The 17,564-nt window shown below is 41.0% G+C and overlaps 1 protein-coding gene across 4 annotated transcripts in view; it reads right to left on the reverse strand.

Moving 5' to 3' along the window:
- The window catches only part of ELP1 (elongator acetyltransferase complex subunit 1), a 57,893-nt gene that overhangs the window by 33,036 nt on the left and 7,293 nt on the right, over positions 1-17,564 (reverse strand). For all 4 annotated transcript variants that reach the window (XM_007094273.3, XM_042963294.1, XM_042963293.1 and 1 more), the window contains exons 6-15: positions 15,763-15,848; positions 14,218-14,314; positions 13,807-13,897; positions 12,624-12,747; positions 11,229-11,322; positions 7,329-7,559; positions 6,110-6,280; positions 5,221-5,320; positions 2,871-3,053; positions 258-364 (exon numbers count right to left, since the gene is read on the reverse strand). In XM_007094273.3, coding sequence (XP_007094335.2) covers positions 258-364; positions 2,871-3,053; positions 5,221-5,320; positions 6,110-6,280; positions 7,329-7,559; positions 11,229-11,322; positions 12,624-12,747; positions 13,807-13,897; positions 14,218-14,314; positions 15,763-15,848 — 1,284 coding nt within the window. The remainder of the gene's footprint in view (positions 1-257; positions 365-2,870; positions 3,054-5,220; positions 5,321-6,109; positions 6,281-7,328; positions 7,560-11,228; positions 11,323-12,623; positions 12,748-13,806; positions 13,898-14,217; positions 14,315-15,762; positions 15,849-17,564) is intronic.

The raw sequence follows: 17,564 nt of genomic DNA on the forward strand, positions 1-17,564 counted from the left end.
AATACTTGCTGGAACACTTAACATGCAATTTGGATCACCTTCCAAGTGTATTTTGGAAACTCATACAATACTCCAGTCCATTACAGGAGAACACAGAGGGAGAATATACCTGCCAATTCCACTCTACAGCTTTGGGTTTTCCAGGATAGTTAAAAGACCTAACAGTCAATGGAGCACTGACAAGAAACTCACAAGTACACATTCTCAAGAATTAAACATTTATCATAAACGTGCTTTCCTAACATTCTGATACTCACCCCAAAGGTACTTAAGCATTTGGCCACCAGCCAGCTGCAGTGCTACTGACTTGGTCTTGGAACTGCAACACAGACTGATTATGACTCCATCCACTGCCACAGATGAACTGACAAAAGTTAAAAAAAGGGAAATGGGGATGTGAACAGACTACTTGATTCTCAAAAGTAGTAGCATTTCACTCATTTTGCAGAATGAAAAAAGAAGTAATTTCCCTTTGGGCTGCACTGCCTATTTCAATACAATATATACATAATACATACACACAATGATAAATACTGCAAGCAGGGGCCCACATAAATTACCTGTCACACGACACTGTTTTCCACAATGCCAATAAGCTAGGTGTCTACACTGTGAGGTCATCACTCCCATCTGGCAGCAACTTAACACAACTTATAACAACTTAATCGCCTTCACTGGACATGCATGGTATCATTTCTGTCTCCTTAAAATATACACTGCCTTAAATAAAGCAGTGAATCTGTAGAAAAATGAGTATACTCAATATCTCTTATTGCTATCATATTCATTCATGACAGTCTGTGGGTCTTCATTAAAGGGAAGAGGAGAATCTGTTACTATCATTATGTATTTTCCTGCATCGATGAACAGAAAATAGACATGTCTGGACAGAAACAGAAGAGAACAATAAAACCAAATGTTGCTGATGCTAACATTTATTCAAAGAGTTTTTAGACAATCTACGAAAAACTCAAAATGCCCCAAATTTTGTGAGGATAAATGATCTGTGACTGGGTTAAGAGAAGAGATTCTGGAGTGAGAATGAATGGGACTGGATACAGGCTCTACCTGCATGATCCCAAGCAAGTTACTTAACTGCTCAGTGCCTCAGTGGTCTCAGCTGTAAAACACGGGTGCTAATGATACACACTTCGAAGAGGTAATGTCATAAGTAAGTGAGTTACTGTAGGTAAAGCACTTAAAAGAGTATCTTTTGCAAAATACAAGCTACAATAAATGTAAGCTATTAAGACCTATAAGCTGATTGAGGAACTTTATATTCCCTAATGACAGTAATATTTTGTATGAAGAGAATAGCCTTTTTTTGAGAAACAGAAGTCAAAGCAGCACAAATATATTTTAAATGACTTCTCATTTCCATACAACAAATGAGATGACCTAGCTTTTCCTTCTATGAGCTAATGATACAGAATTTCAGGGGCGCCTGGGTGGCTCAGTTGGTTGAGTATTCGACTCCTCATTTTGGCTCAGCTCATGATCTCACAGTCATGAGATCCAGCCCCTGCACTGACAGCACAGAGTCTTGGAAGTCTCTCTGTTTTTCCCCAACGAGCATGTGCACTCTCTCTCAAAATAAATAAAAATTTTTTAAAAAATTTCAAATTTGGAGAAGCAGAAATTTGTACCATTTAGGTATTTCTGATGTAAAGTGCCTTGTTTTTTATTACCTTATTTTTATTAAGTTTTTATTTCAATTCTAGTGTAGGTAACATAGTGTTGTATTCGTTTCTGGTGTACAATGTAGTGACTGAACAATTCCATCCATCACCCAGCTCTCATCACAACAAATACTCTCCTTAATCCCTTTCACCTATTTCACCATCCCTCCCATCTGCTCTGCTTTTTAAAAGTAAGCTCCTGGCTACCTATGAGTGTTGCATATAGCTAGAACATATCTTTTATCCGGACATATTCATAAAAAGCTTTTTAAAAATATGAAGCACTTTGAGTCAAAGGTTAGGAGTTAATGACTACCTTATGTTTTGTGTATACTGTAAGGAGAGGTTCCTAATTTTGCAACAAGGGTTTCCAGACTTAAAATCTAACCAGGAGATCCTGAATTACAAATGAGTCTGAGGAATAATATCAATTTAGGCTTATTGTGCCAAGTTTTGACGCTGGAAGCCTGAGGATTCTTGGAGCTGTCAAGGCAACACCATCGACCTCACAACAGGGCTTGCGTTACAGAAAACAGCACCCATTAAATGAAACCTGTTTTGAGACCGAGATGCAGTCTGGAATCGAAGCAAAACTCAGGGGCCAGGAAGCAGTGAAATTTAGCAAAGAAAAACAGACACTCTCTAATAGTAAATGCAGTCAAGCACCAAAAAGAACATATAGATGAGGAAGCCAGAAGAAGCATCTTAAAGTCACTATATCAAATGAAGCACACAGATATAGACCGAGACTGGGTGGCTTGGTAGGGTAAGCATCCAACTTACCCTCAGGTCATGATCTCACAACTGGTGAGTTCCAGCCCCACGTCAGGCTCTGTTGTTAGCACAGAGCCTGCTTCGGATCCTGTCCCCTTTGCTCTCTGCCCTTCCCCAGCTTGCATGTGCACATGCACTCTCTCTCTCTCAAAAATATATAAAAACGTTAAAAAAAATTTATCGCATCTTACAAAAGGTTCTGCCCCATCTATTGGTATTTGCCCTATGTTTCACCACTTCTTGATACATATTAAGGTTTATATTTTGACATGACTCAAAACGACACTTAACCCCCTTGCTAAGTATATTTAACAAAGTTACTGCCCTTAACCTCATCCCCCAGAAGTCAGAAAAAGTCCTATACTCAGAAAAGACACAAACATAACTCTGTGTGATAACAGGGAAGTGCTACAATACCTAATACTGAGCTGTCCGTGCTCATCATCCGTCACAGAAGGCATCACAGTCAGATGGTGAATGACAGACTGCGGGCTGGAGTGACTGTGGCTTACAGCCAGGAAAACATCTTCCTGAATCCAAGTGAGAAGGCTTAGCTTCAATGGGTTTGCTTCTTGATCTTCACCATTCTCAAACTGAATTCTGTTTTAATATTGAAGAATATCCAAGACATAAATAAAACTTTAATATCACTGAGATTTTTCTAAATGAAGGAAGAATGAACCACCTGCTCACAGTCAACTAATTTGGAACGACAAAACCTGAAGTAATGCCAAATATTACAAAATCCAAACAGTACAAAATCCAAACATAATTATGTCTCCCTGGCTTAAGAATGTTTCTCGGGGCACCTGGGTGGCTCAGTCTTAGCATCCGACTTCGGCTCAGGTCATGATCTCACGGTCCGTGAGTTCAAGCCCTGCACCGGGCTCTGTGCTGACAGCTCAGAGCCTGGAGCCTGCTTCAGATTCTGTGTGTGCCCCTCTCTCTGACCCTCCCCCAATCATGCTCTGCCTCTCTCTGTCTCAAAAATAAATAAACGTTAAAAAAAAAAAATTTTTTTTTTAAATGTTTTTCTATTTACTTAGATTTCTTATATTGAGATCTTTATATTGAAAAGAATACTTCAGGAAACTGACTACACAAGAAAATTACCTGCCCTAGGCCCTAGAGTAACAAACCCCAGAGGTTGTCCACTGCCACCACTTATTAGCATTCAAACAGGCTCCAGCAGATATCTGGGTCTCAGTAGAGTGTGTTGTTTTTAAGTATTTCACATCAAAACGACTAATTAGCCTGAAAGATGGTATCTTGGCTTCTAACACCTTCCTCCTGTAGAATAATACATCAGAGGAGAGCACGTTTTTGCCACATCAGGCAATAACTCGTAATGGCTACTTATCCTGCCTTTTAGCTAAAGTGGCAAGTCCTCAGCACGCACTGAAGAAGCTGGATCACTACCCTGCTCTTCGCACCCAACCAGCTCTCCCTGGACTCAGCCCCTCCACTGTGTTCTTCCCCACACAGGGGCCTTCCCACCTCTGGTTCCCACCAACACGTTTCTGCCCACCATAGCCAATGTTCCTGGTCCATCTCTGCCAGTCCTAGCCAGATCTGTTCTTTAAGGACCAAGTATTCAAGTCCTTCATAAAATCTTCTAAATGATGTGGAGCTATCCTTCACTCAATTTTTAAAAATGATACTATATTCTAAATTGTCACACTGGGGCACCTGGGTGGCTCAGTCGGTTAAGTGTCCAACTTCAGCTCAGGTCATGATCTCATGGTTTATGAGTTCGAGCCCCGCATCCAGCTCTGTGCTGACAGCTGGGAGCCTGGAGCCTGCTTCAGATTCTGTGTCTCCCTCTCTCTCTGCCTCTACCCACTCAGCCTCTGTCTCTGTCTCTCTCTCAAAAATAAATAAACATTAAAAAATTTTTTTAATAAAAATAAAAAAACAAATTGTCTCACACTTCCAAGTTTGCCTTAAATCTGCCCTCAAGTGGTTTCAATTCTGTGAAATGAAACAACCCACATAAATGTTCTTCGAAAATGACTAAGCGTTATACAGACAGCCCCCACATTATACACAGTTATTAAACATATTGCATATATTTAAGAGAAATATTACTTATTAAATTCAGCTACTTATTTTAGCCTGTTTATTATTCCTACTAACTTACAAATAAATCATCTCAGGAGGCAGTATTTAGTAATTCAGAACATGGGCTTATCAAATAGAATAATCAAATCCTGGATTCTCACAGAAGTGGTATTATAATTAATAATTGGCTTCAGGGTCATCTTACAATGTCTACAGTGTACCTGAGATACTGAGTTATACCCAATCATTTATATTACTGTTTCAGTGGGAAAATGCATTCTGATTTCCAACCCAGGAGACTCAAAACACAGCAACCCCAAGTTCTGGAGTGCGGGATGTGACAAAAACAGAGACCGCATTCAGTCTGCCGTGTGGTAACAACATGGGCCCCCTCAGGTATGTAGGCATATGCAGCTTGGCCCTATCATCCTCATCTCCACCTTTACCGTGTGGTTTTCCCTGGCGAGCCAAGGGCTGTCAGAGGAAGTGGGTTCTAAGCCAGCTAAAAGCTTGGCTCCACAGTCACCCATTAGCATATGGCATTCAGATATCCAGGTAACTGACTTCCAGAACCAGGCTGAAAAACCAGAGCCCAGGGGTTCAATCTACTTGTTCCACTCAGCTACAGGCACAGGTTAGTAAGAGTAGGCTGAATTTAGAACTAAATGCTGTTCTCCGTGGTCCAAGGTAATTAAGAACAACCTACTTGTATCTCTTTTCCAGATGAGGTGTTCCAAGAGAAACTTTAAATCCATTTCCACCCACAGCTCCCAGTTTCACCGTAGGGTCCACACTTGGACTATCACCTAGAAAACAAAAATGCAGACACTATCGTAGTAAACAACACACATTTTCCCTGGTACTAAGGGTACTGAATCCTCATTTAATAGGTTCTAGAAGGTAATCCACTTTACCAATAAAGCATTCTAGAAATAACATCTCAACCTCTTTCTTAAACTTCTGCATACCTTTCAGGCTGGGGATTCAGGACGCTTTGAAAACAAGGCTATAGTATCACGTGCCAGTGTAATTTACAGCATGCCACTGAACTCACAAATAAAAAAATCAAGAGAGCAAATAGAAGCTGGCAGCAATGGGACTGTGGAAGGGCAAGTGGATTAGAAGCTAGAACACCTAAGCTAAGGTCCTTGTCCACTCTTGCTCAAGCAAACTGCAAACATGCTGGCATTCTCTTCCCTCCCGACAGAACAGAAAAACCCCAGCTCTGACACCACTCATAGGAAGGTTGTGAGATCAACTGCAAGTATGTGAAAAAGGCTATGAAAACTGTAAAATGTGATCAAGATGCATTAAGATACTATGCTACTTCCAGGGTTGAATGTTACTGTTAAATAACTAACTTTTCAAGTTCAACAAGCAAAACGAATTGCTTTTATAAACCAAATTAGGATTAACCCCTTCCCATTCCAAACCCCACAAGCCAATTAGATATCATCATAATAATGACATTAATCACAAACTTCACAATTTTTAAAAACACTGGCAAGGCACCACCAAGGCAACACCATAGTATAATCTGCTTTTGTGCAGAAGGAACTTGGTTCAGAACATCTTGTAACAGTTTTTGAACATACCACATTTATACACAGAAATCTGGTTACTGGCATCTAGGACCGCGAGGTCATTACTCTTCTGGGGGTGTGCAGAGAACATGACTTGATTCACAGGGTGTGGGAGCAGCAGCCGGTAGGTGCACATGGGAGGTGGAACTACACTCTGCCGGAAGACCGTCACCAGTACCCTGCCTGTGTGTGAGAAAGAAGACGAGATTAGGTAAGTGGATGTGTCCTTTGTAAAGTAAGCATCTGACAGCACAGCACCACTATCTAATAATGGTGGTAGAAAATACACAGCAGTTTCTAAAAATGTTTGGTGCTTTTATCATAAATAAACTTAAACACAGTACACAAGGAAAACTGAGTGTGTAACCTTCAGGCATGGAGCAGTCCAACTCTTGCAAACGAGGGCCAGATGGCCAAGAGTTCTAGCTTGAAACCCGGGCCTGCAACCAAGCCAATGAACCGAGGGAATGATTCCCTTCCAAATCCTTGAAACATTTCCCTACATGTTTTCAATAATAAGACATACCTGATTAAGTCCTCTGTACAGAGCATATGATTGTAAAATCAGTATTAGGACTACTGATTAGAACAAATTAGAACTAATTAGAACAAAATTAGCACACCACCGCACATCACAACCTTAGCAACAAGTTTTCCTTTACGTTACCAGCGGTAAGTAGACTGTCTATTGAAGTAACCCCTTCTTGCTCCAATTTCCTCCCCCTCATCAAACAAAATACACCAACCAATCCTCATACTAGACAGATGTCTGTGACTTGAATTGAACATATTGGAGATTATATAATTAACAAATATTATACCAAATAACAAAGCAACCCACGTGGAGTGGTGCAAGGATCAGTGTAAATCTGTGTCAGAGCAAAAAGGTAAGACTGACACACCCAATGCCACAAGATTACTGTTGTCCTCTGTACCTGAAGTCAAAATGTTCAACGTCTTCAGAGGCCAGACAAGTAAATTCGTGAAGACCATGGATGGAGTTGGGCTGGGCAGGGGTAAGGATGAGGAGGAAGGATTATGGTTCTCAGGAGAATACAAGCCCCCACTGGGGGCATTCCCATCCAATCAAAACAACAAATAACTAAAAATAAACCAAACAACCAAAGCACCAAACAAATCAAAATTCTCCAGTTTTAGTCAAACCATGACATCTACACGAACAGACTCAGAACCCCCTACAGGCTCATGGACACGCTTTCCAGCTCCTTACTTCCATCAATGACAGCCACATTTGCCATGTCGCTCGAATTATCTCCTGAGCTCCGGTCAGTCGTCCAGTGCCAGTCATAGCAGAGGTAATGCCAGCCCTGACAGAGAACATGCAGCCGGTACGGGGTCACCAGGTCCCACATCAGAGACACCAGCTTGCTCTTCCCACAGGTGCTGAAGGGCAGACTTTGCTTGAGATACCAGTGGTAGTTCCCAACAGTCCAGAGCTGCACTGCAAGGGGGAGATGAGACGAAGGCCATCAGGCTGGAGGACCAGACTTCATGCCACTTGCTAGATGGGGAAGAATTTTTTCTTTTTCAGATGACCTTTCCTGCTCAGCCTCTTCATTAAAATCATAATATTAACAATAATAACTGTCAAAAAGTAGTTTTCCATGGGGATAAGCTAAGGTCAGAAGCACACATGTTCAGTTTCCCTCTACTTTCAAACTTTAGGATTGTGAGGACAGAAAGGTACTAGGACAACAGTGCTTTAGTGAGTTGTTTTTTCATAAAGATTTAGAAAGAAGAAAATTTGGCAATTAGATTAAAAGTATTAAAACACTCAATCCTGGATGTGAGGGCGATCTGGCTGTGACATCTGTCACCCCATTGACTGCTAGGGTTGATTCAGCTGATCTGGGTGGCTCCGGTGTCCCCTTCCTCCCTCACCACTCCATGTGTGTCCTTCCCAAAGCTGCGCACTCCAAGAGGACGACCTTCCCTGATAGAGGAGGACCGTTCTTCAGTCAAGGGTATACGAGTAGCTGCACTCCCCTGCTAGAACCGCCAAACAAGCTCTCAAGGTCCATTTGTAGGAGAACGTAGGGTAGTCAAGGTTCTAAGACTCCAGACTAACAGAAGACCATGGGGGAGGGGAAGGGGGAAAAAAAAAAGTTACAGAGAGGGAGGGAGGCAAACCATAAGAGACTCTTAAATACTGAGAACAAACTGAGGGTTGATGGGGCGTGGGGGACAGGGCAAAGTGCGTGATGGGCACTGAGGAGGGCATTGTTGGGATGAGCACTGGGTGTTGTATGGAAACCAATTTGACAATGAATTATATTTAATAAAAAAATAAAAATAAAAAATAAACCACTCAATCCAAGTGTACTAGATTACTATCACTATGCTGTTTTAGGCTCAAGACACTTATTATTTTCTCCCAGGCACTTTACGTGCAGTTATGTCCACCGCTATCTGGTATTAAGCATGATTCAGCTATCCAAAGAAGATCAGTACTCATCCTTTATCAGCAATTATCCCTTCCAACATCTGTTAAAAGAATAAGACCTAATCCTGGGGTGGGAAGGAAATGGGGGGATGTTGGTTAAAGAGCACAAACCTTCAGTTACAACTTCAGGGGACCTAACAGACAGCATGGTCACCATAGTTAACGATCTGTATTGCGTACCTGAAAGTTGCTATGAGAGTAGGTCTTAAATGTTCTCACCTTAACAACAACCAAAACGGGAATTACGTGAAGTGAATGAAGCATGTTAACCAACTTTACTATGGTAAACATTTCACAATATATATGTGTATCAAATCATCACAGTATACATCTTGAACTTACACAATGTTGTAATAGCAATTAAATCTCAATAAAGCTCGGGGGAAAAGACCTGATCATGTTGAAACCAACCTTTATTAAAGAGAAAACACATATAAACAAATACCTTAACTGTATTAAGGAATTTCTTTTCTTTAAACATCTCCTTGCTCTTTTTTTTTTTGTTTGTTTGCTTTGTTTATTTGAGAGACAGAGAGAAGAGAGAAGGCAGAGAGAGGGGGAAAGAGAGAATCCCAAGCAGGCTCTGTGATATCAGCACAGAGCTCGATGCAGGGCCTGAGCTCACGAACCATGAGATTATCACATGAGCCGAAACCTAGTCTGACACTTAACTGACTGAGCCACCCAGGCGGCCCCTCCCTGCTAATTCTTAATTAACCTAGCAACCACAGCGAATGTAACCTAGTTCTCTAATTAAGCTATTAGAACACTTCTACCTATCTGTGGGTTGCTAAGTTAGACCACGTACTCATGCTCTATGAGGACAGATGATGTGACTTCTTGTGCAACACTTTTGTCCTGAGCGTATCACAGCACGAGCCCTTGACACCCTGGCTCAAAACTGGTTCTCAACTCTGGCTGCACGTTAACAATTGCCTGGGAGCTTTTAAAAATTTTTTAATGTTTATTTATTTTTGAGACAGAGCACAAGCAGGGAGGGGCAGAGAGGGAGGGAGACACAGAATCTGAAGCGGGCTCCAGGCTCTGAGCTGTCAGCACAGAGCCTGATGCAGGGCTCAAACTCATGAACCATGAGATCATGACCTGAGTCGAGATCAGACACTTAACTGACTGAGCCACCCAGGTGCCCCTATTTTTTAATTAAGTACTGATGTATGGTCCCCATTCTAAAATTTTTTTTGTTTATTTATTTTTGAGACTGAGAGAGACAGAGCATGAACGGGGGAGGGTCACAGAGAGGGAGACACAGAATCTGAAACAGGCTCCAGGCTCTGAGCTGTCAGCACAGAGCCCGACACGGAGCTCGAACTCACGGACCGTGAGATCATGACCTGAGCCGAAGTCGGACGCTTAACCGACTGAGCCACCCAGGCGCCCCTGGTCCCCATTCTAACACATTGACTCCAACTCTGAGATGAGGCCTGGATAATAATTTTTTTCTAACGGAGCAGCCAGCATTGAGGTTTGTGTCATGAATGAATGAATAAATGAGCTTTTAAATAATATTCCAGTTAAAGAAAAAGTTCTGTTGATTAAAAGTTTGGAAGCCACTTAAAAAATAAGTGAATGCTTTATGAACAAAGCGATTCGGTGCATTGCTGTTGATATGAAAAAATTACAAAACTTTCAACGCCTAATAGCATGAGATTTAATAAGGTGTGGCACAAATACCATACAGCAATTTAAAATTACGCTGATGGGTATGTGAAATGGAAACGTGTTTGTGACTTAGTAAAAACAAGTTATAAAACGACACGTATCATGCCTATATACTTAACAAGAATGAGATCACAGCCATACCGATACACGCACATAAAATATGGAACACAAGAAAATTTTAACAGTGCTCATTACTGAGCAAAAGAATTATGGAATAACTTTTGTTTCTTCTCATCTTTACTTTCTAATGTTTTCACATATTACACATACACCGAAAAATACATATTTACAATGTGATCTACAGTTAAAAAGGCATACAGACGACTCTTACTTATATCTAATGCCATTTGTCTTTCGCTGCTACAGTTTTCCTTTGGCTAGCACTTCAACTTCCTGCATAACACCATCCATGCAGAGAAAGCAATGACTTGTGATGGTTAATTTTACATGTCAACTTGGCTAGGCTATGCTGTCTAGCCATTTGATCAAACACTAGTCTAGATGTTGCTGGAAAGTATTTTGTAGATGTGATCACGCTTTAAAATCAACTGACTTTAAAAACAAAAGATTATTTCGTGGGTAGCTCTCATGCAAAGAGTTATGGCCTTAAGAGTTTATGGCCTTAAGAGCAAAAACTGAGGTTTCCCAGAGAAGGAATTCTTTCTCCAGACTGTAACACAGAACCTGCCCGAGTTTCCAGACTACATGCCTGTCCTTACAGATTTGGGACTCAAGACTGCAACATCAACTCTTGTATTTCCAACCTGCCAGCCTGTCCCCCGAGTCTAATGTCTACAGAGAACCCTGACTGATACCTGACTAAAATTCATAAATAATCAAAACCAAACCACTCCCTCATCTCCACCTACCCCCTCAGTTATCTCTGATTCCACTACAGGACTAAGTAGAAGGGGTAAAGGCAACTTCACAGCCTACTTTCAATTACATCTCATGTGGCATAAAGCTGAGATACTAGTGCTGTCTTACCATAGGTTTTTAGAGTGCAATTTTCTTCCCTCTGAAGGTCCTCCAGCCAAACTGCAAGCACAGTGGAATCTGCATTCCAGAACAGGCCGTTTACCTAGTAGGGAAAAAAGACATGTCACTGGCCTTTAACTATGCACATATTTCATAATCTTTACGAGAGCTAAATTCCCTGCTCTCACAAACCAAACACTTGAGCTGATCCCTAGCAATAAATTATAAACCTACAGAATCAGTATGAACATACAAAATCAGTATGAACCTACAGAACCTACAAATCTACGTAATAGATCATTATATGCAGGGGACTTTAAAAAAAATGCACTGTGGTTAAAAATTTAAGAGACTTAACAACCAAAAAGAGAGAGAGAGAGAGAGAGAGAGAGAGAGAGAGATAGAGAGAGACTTAACCAAATGCAAGTCAACAGTCTTAGACAATCAGGGAAATTTGAATATGGACTAGGTATTAGGTACTACTAAGGAATTATTACTAATTTTGTAAGGTGTGATCATGGATTTCTGGCTATACAAAGAAAAGTATTTTCTTAACTATTAGAAATGGATATTAAAAATACAATTTCTAAAATTAAAACCCCAAGAAACAAAAATGTGTGAGTGCGTGCATGCGTATGCGTGTGTGTGTGTGTGTGTGTTTAGGCTAGAAAGTGGTGATTGGATGAAAACAGCTCTGCAAAATGCTAGTATCTGTTGAAAGTAAGGACATGGGAGTTCATTAAACTCCTCTCTCAACCTTTAGCTTAAGTTCTTAATTTAAATGTAACATAATTGTATTTATTTTTTTAACATTTATTTATTTTTGACAAATAGACAGCACGAGCAGGCGAGGGGCAGAGAGAGAGGGAGACAGAATATGAAGCAGACTCCAGGTTCTGAGCTGTCAGCACAGAGCCTGATTCGGGGGGAGGGGGGTGCTCAAACTCATCAATCACAAGATCATGACCTGAGCTGAAGTCAGACGCTTAACTGAGCCACCCAGGTGCCCCATAAATGTAACATAATTTTAAATCATTTTTATGTTTACATAATTAAAGATCACCATTCAGTGTTTCTGCTTCAGTAAAAATCCTAATGGTACACAAGTGGCTTAAGGTTTAAATGTTATCAATGAAAAGTATCTATCATTGGAAGCATTATGTTTTTGTCCAAATAAACAATACTAATTAGGATTTCTATTTCTATCTATGTTTTAACTAGAGTAAGAAAGACTGCCATTTCTTTGCAAAACATCCTTCACAACAAAAAATTCAATTATAAGAAGCCACTATTTTTATTACTATCTACTCTGGAGCTTCTGTTTTATATGCCCACATCAGACAGAAACCTCTACAGCTGAGGAAAGTCTCCTAAATTTGATGGTGAAACAACTCAGGCACTTACCTTAACCTCATCTTTGACGAAAGGAAGTGTAAAATGTCCATGAAGAAGGCCGTTTTTCTCAAAAAACACAATATCCTGCTGACTGGGTTTCTCTTGTGTGGATGCAATCAAACTACCTGAGGGCCTTAACGCAAACATTGAGTGTCAGAATGTCCAAAAGTGCAGCCAACTGCTAAGAACAAGACGAAAGTCAGAGAAACGATTTTTCCAACAGAAAACCTCTACCCAAGGAAGGTTTAAAGCCCACGTGACTCTTGGCAAGCAGTTCACATTAGTGACGTACTCCACCTGCCCAGGGGATAGAGTGCCTCTTCGTGATTTGCTCAAAGGCTCCATCTGTCCCCCAAGACTACAGATTTAGATTGCACCAGTGTGACTTTTTAAAAAACCAATGCATTATTTAAACTATTCTATTCTAAATATTACATCCCATAAAAACATAATGTATTTCTCCTTCTATCTATGACTTCAGCAACTATGCCATGCTCAGACAGGTATTTAAGACTTCTCAGCCTACTTAAAACATCCCAGTCACCTCATCCTGTTCGTATTTGTCTCTATAGCTTTAACTTCAATACCTTTCTCTCTTTGCTCTGTCATCCAATTGTCACTCAAATACAGGTGGGAAAAAGATGTCTGAAACTCAGAGACCTAGGGGTTTGGCATATAACAGATGCTACTGAGACAGAGGAGACACTTCTGTCTTTAACCAGGGCAGTTGCGGACACTAAGCAAGAAGTTTACTGGGCCCAGATCCAGCCTGCATGTTCCTCAGCAAACAGAACCCTCTGGCCTAAGAGCTTGCGGCTTGTGCCGAGAAAAAAGCCCTTTTCCTAATTTTCACCAAAGCTCCACTGCCCCTGAGAGCTTTGCAGACTGTGACTTCCCTTCTAAGCACCATTTTCTGTTATACACAAGGATTTCATACAGAAGCTCCCTATAAGCTGTAAAATGTGTATATCTTGGAATGACATCTGTGAAGAAGCTGTGAATCTACTATTCAAATTGAATTCAGACTTCAGAAAAACTACAAAGAGAAAGATATGGGCCTACAGCCAAATGAGTAAACGTTAATATCCTTTTGTGTTATATAAACACCTGTACCCAACAGGTATCACCACCCCTACCCCAGTTCCAAAATATTCGCTGAGGAAGAAGTTACAAGGTTTCTTCTCGCACTCACTTCCAAGCCAGAGCTGGTCCCAGTCCTGCCACAGGCTCACTGGTGGACTGTAAAGCAAACTCTCGGTTCCATACCCTCACTTTCCGGGCTCCTGGGTGGCAGGTAGAGTTAAAATAAAGAAACAGACACACTTAAAATGTTGTCAAGTCAGAACTGTTCCAACATCTTATTAATAAAAACTGCCATGGTTTTACGAAGCTAATTAGATTAATCTTGTTAAGAATTTGTACCCACAAGTAGGAGGCTGGAGCAGATGACCTCAAAGAATTCTTTTAGTTCTTAGCTCTAAATTCACTTAAAATCTAAAGCAGCACCTCGTATGTATAATTTTAAAAAGCCTAAGAAGAAAACCTTCTTGAACTTAATAATAAAATAAAAAATATTTTCTTTAACTGCAATTTATTTCCATACCTGTCTCTGGGCAAACAACACTCACAGCAAAAAACTGGCCGTCACCACGCCAGGTCACTTGTGGTCTATGGTCATCCCAGGGCAAAGCCAACTCGTACTAAAGAGAGGAAGAAACACAAATGTTACTGGGGGACTTAAATGGCCCCAAACCAAACAAGCCCCAGACTATTAAAGTTAAATCTTTTACATGACATTTAAGCTATCTAGAAAACCAACTTCATAGAATCCTCAGGTCCTCTTCTAGAAGGCTTCTCAGACCCAGAAATCATCAAGAAACCAAGAAACCAAAACAAAATCCATCTTCACACATAAAAAAAAAGTGGCCTCCAAGCACAGCAACAGAGGAAAAGAGCTGCAGATCTGATATTAAACATAATGAGCTGAGGAATCTACTGGGTAACTACGGTAAGGAAATAGATGTTCTGTTTACCTAAATGTAAAGGGGTAGAGTTCTGGTTATCTGATTACTGTATAAGCTTTACAACAGTGCAGAGACAAGTTAAAAAGATGAGAGGAAGGTAGGAAGAGAAAAATCAGAGGCAATAAAGCCAGCAGCAATGATGCAAACACGGAAGAGTTCTGTGTTCCGCAGTACAGGAGCAAGAAAGGGCTCTAGCACCACTTATATCCCAGTCCTGAAGGTCTTGAAGTCTTGAAGACAGAGGCCAAATTTGCAGGCTAGGAGACAAAAGATCACCTGAGCATTCATTATCACACTCCCGTGACAGGGGGCAGCAGAATGGCAGGAGCACCACACTCCGCACAGCGGGGAATACACAAGGCAGCCTAACAAGACATATTCTCAATTGGCAAAGAACACAAACCCTTCCCCTAGTGAAAGGCTGAGATGAAATAGGAGTCACACGGATTGTAGCCAGCAATCAGTAAAGATGGAAAATGTAAATGACAAGCGGCGCATTATTGATCCGCCTGTCCCACGGAGCTCATGGAAACGTCTACATGGATACAAGTAATACGCTTTTCTATTTGCTCAGCCCAAATCTTGGGATCATTCTTTCTTCTCATTCCACATTTAATCCATTATCAATAACTCTGATAGTTCTACCTTCAAAATGTATTCAGAAAAAAGGAAAAAAATGTATTCAGAGAAGAGGAAAACAGAGTTTCATCCAAAGGGAAAAATCAGAAAAAGTACCTAACTTACGTATGTAGGAAAAATATAAAAACATACATAAGAATGATCTACAGTGAATGCAGGATAGCAGCTCTTTCTGGGGAGGAAAGGAAGAGTATCTGGGAGGGATACACAAAATACTTCATTTCTATCTGTGATGATATATTTTTTAAACTGAGTATGTTATAATTATTCTTACGCTGAAAAAAAAATACAAAGCAACTTGGCAATAAGAAAGGAAAAGGGGTCTTTCTAGAATGACTCATTCCGAGGGCTCTAAAGTTTCAGTTTTACTAAAGCAGAAGAGCTCTATCCATTATCAGCCTCTAACAGGACACCTAAGAGCTCCTGGTAGTTGGCAAAACTTGTATTTGTTCCAGTCAAGGTTGTTTCCATCAGACCAATCTTACCATTTGCACCTGAAAGGCCGCTTGCCGACCTTCTGATCCATGGAACTGCGTCTCCTTCCTGCCCCATCCCACAGTGATAAACTTGCCTAGAGAGCAATTGATAGAGAACAGGCAAGACAATCAATAAGCTACATGAAATGAAATAAAAACAGTTCCACTGCTATTCTTCATTAAGTAGGTCACTGGCAATTACTTGGGTCCTCTGAGACCTCTCAATAAACTGACTAGCACTCAATATTTGAAAACCAATGTTCCATATACACAGCAGTGATTTTTGAAGAATCTGAAATGGTCTTATTTTGGAAAGCACTTCACTGTCATCTCATATATTCTAAATTCCCTCAAGGACAGTCAACAATTCCCACTTCACAAGTAAGAATGAAACATGAAGAATTTACGAGATACATCCATGGATAAGAACATTAAACTCAACACAAGAGCTAGGAATAAAATTCTGATTATAATTATTTGGTCAACTAAATGTATCCAACCTTCCTGTCAGTGGTGGTGGGGACTGTAGATTAAGGAATTCACTCCTCACATAGATAGAAAATGAGACCCTCTAAATTTGGCAGAAGCCAAAATTAGAACACAGGCTGTCCACCTTCCAGCCTAAGGTTCTCTCTAAATCACAATGTTTCTCTTGCATAAAATATGCAGTCAGGTGCTGAAATAATGCAACCCTCTGTTCCAGTAGGCGGGATCAGGCATCCGCCTGCAACAGGTACTACTGACATGTCTCTGGAAGCATCAGGCAGATCCAGGACCCAATACTTCCCTCCTGCCATTGATTCTGACGAAGCAGAGCTGTTCGTAATTTTTTTTTTTTAAATATGAAATTTATTGTCAAATTGGTTTCCACACAACACCCAGTGCTCATCCCAACAGGTGCCCTCCTCAATACCCATCACCCACCCTCCCGTCCCTCCCACCCCCCATCAACCCTGTTTGTTCTCAGTTTTTAAGAGTCTCTTATGGTTTGGTTCCCTCCGTCTCTAACCTCTTTTTTTTTTGTTTTTCCTTCCCCTCCCCCTCGTAATTTCTATATATTACAGGTCAGCATGACCAATTCCTGTGTGCTCTGCATAGGTACATGGGAGTACTACAATACCACACCTTGCATCTGTCTATGAACAGCAATGCTTACCCTGGTGCACAGCCCTGTGCTTCTATCTGAGAGTTTCCAGAGATGTAAAGGACCAACGAATGAAGCAAGAGAACTTTTCCAATGGGATCAGACAATAAGTGATGGGGTGAGAGCAGGGATCAGTAAACTACAGCCTGTATCTACATTTACAAATAAATTTTTATTGAAACACAGCCATGCCCATTCTTTTATGTATTGTCTGTAACTGCTTTCACGCTAAAACAGCAGAGGTGAGTAACTACAACAGAGGCCATGTGGCCTGCAAAGCTGAAAATAACTGCTATCCCGCCCTTCACAGAACAAGTTTGTCAACCCCTGGGTTACAGGGAAAATATCTATTCACCACAATCACAGAGTGATGAGACAAATATATGTCTAAGACCTACGACCCTGACTTGGACCCCCTCTCCCTTGACTTACACTCTATTATTAAGTTTCTTCTGAAAAAGTCAGTGGGATTAGCCAGGCCCAGTGCACTTTGTCATCCAAAGGTGTGCTGGTTACTCCCTCTGTGGCTGTCCTCAAAAAGGATGCCCAGGAGTCCCACCCTAGATCCTAGACTCTTCCAGCACCACACCTGCTCCTGAGTAAGTTGACCTCCTCCCAAGACTGTAAAGATTCCCTACATGCCACTGACTCCCAATCCACATCTCTG

This window comes from Panthera tigris, chromosome D4 (genome assembly GCF_018350195.1).
Source record: "Panthera tigris isolate Pti1 chromosome D4, P.tigris_Pti1_mat1.1, whole genome shotgun sequence".
Lineage (NCBI taxonomy): Eukaryota > Metazoa > Chordata > Mammalia > Carnivora > Felidae > Panthera > Panthera tigris.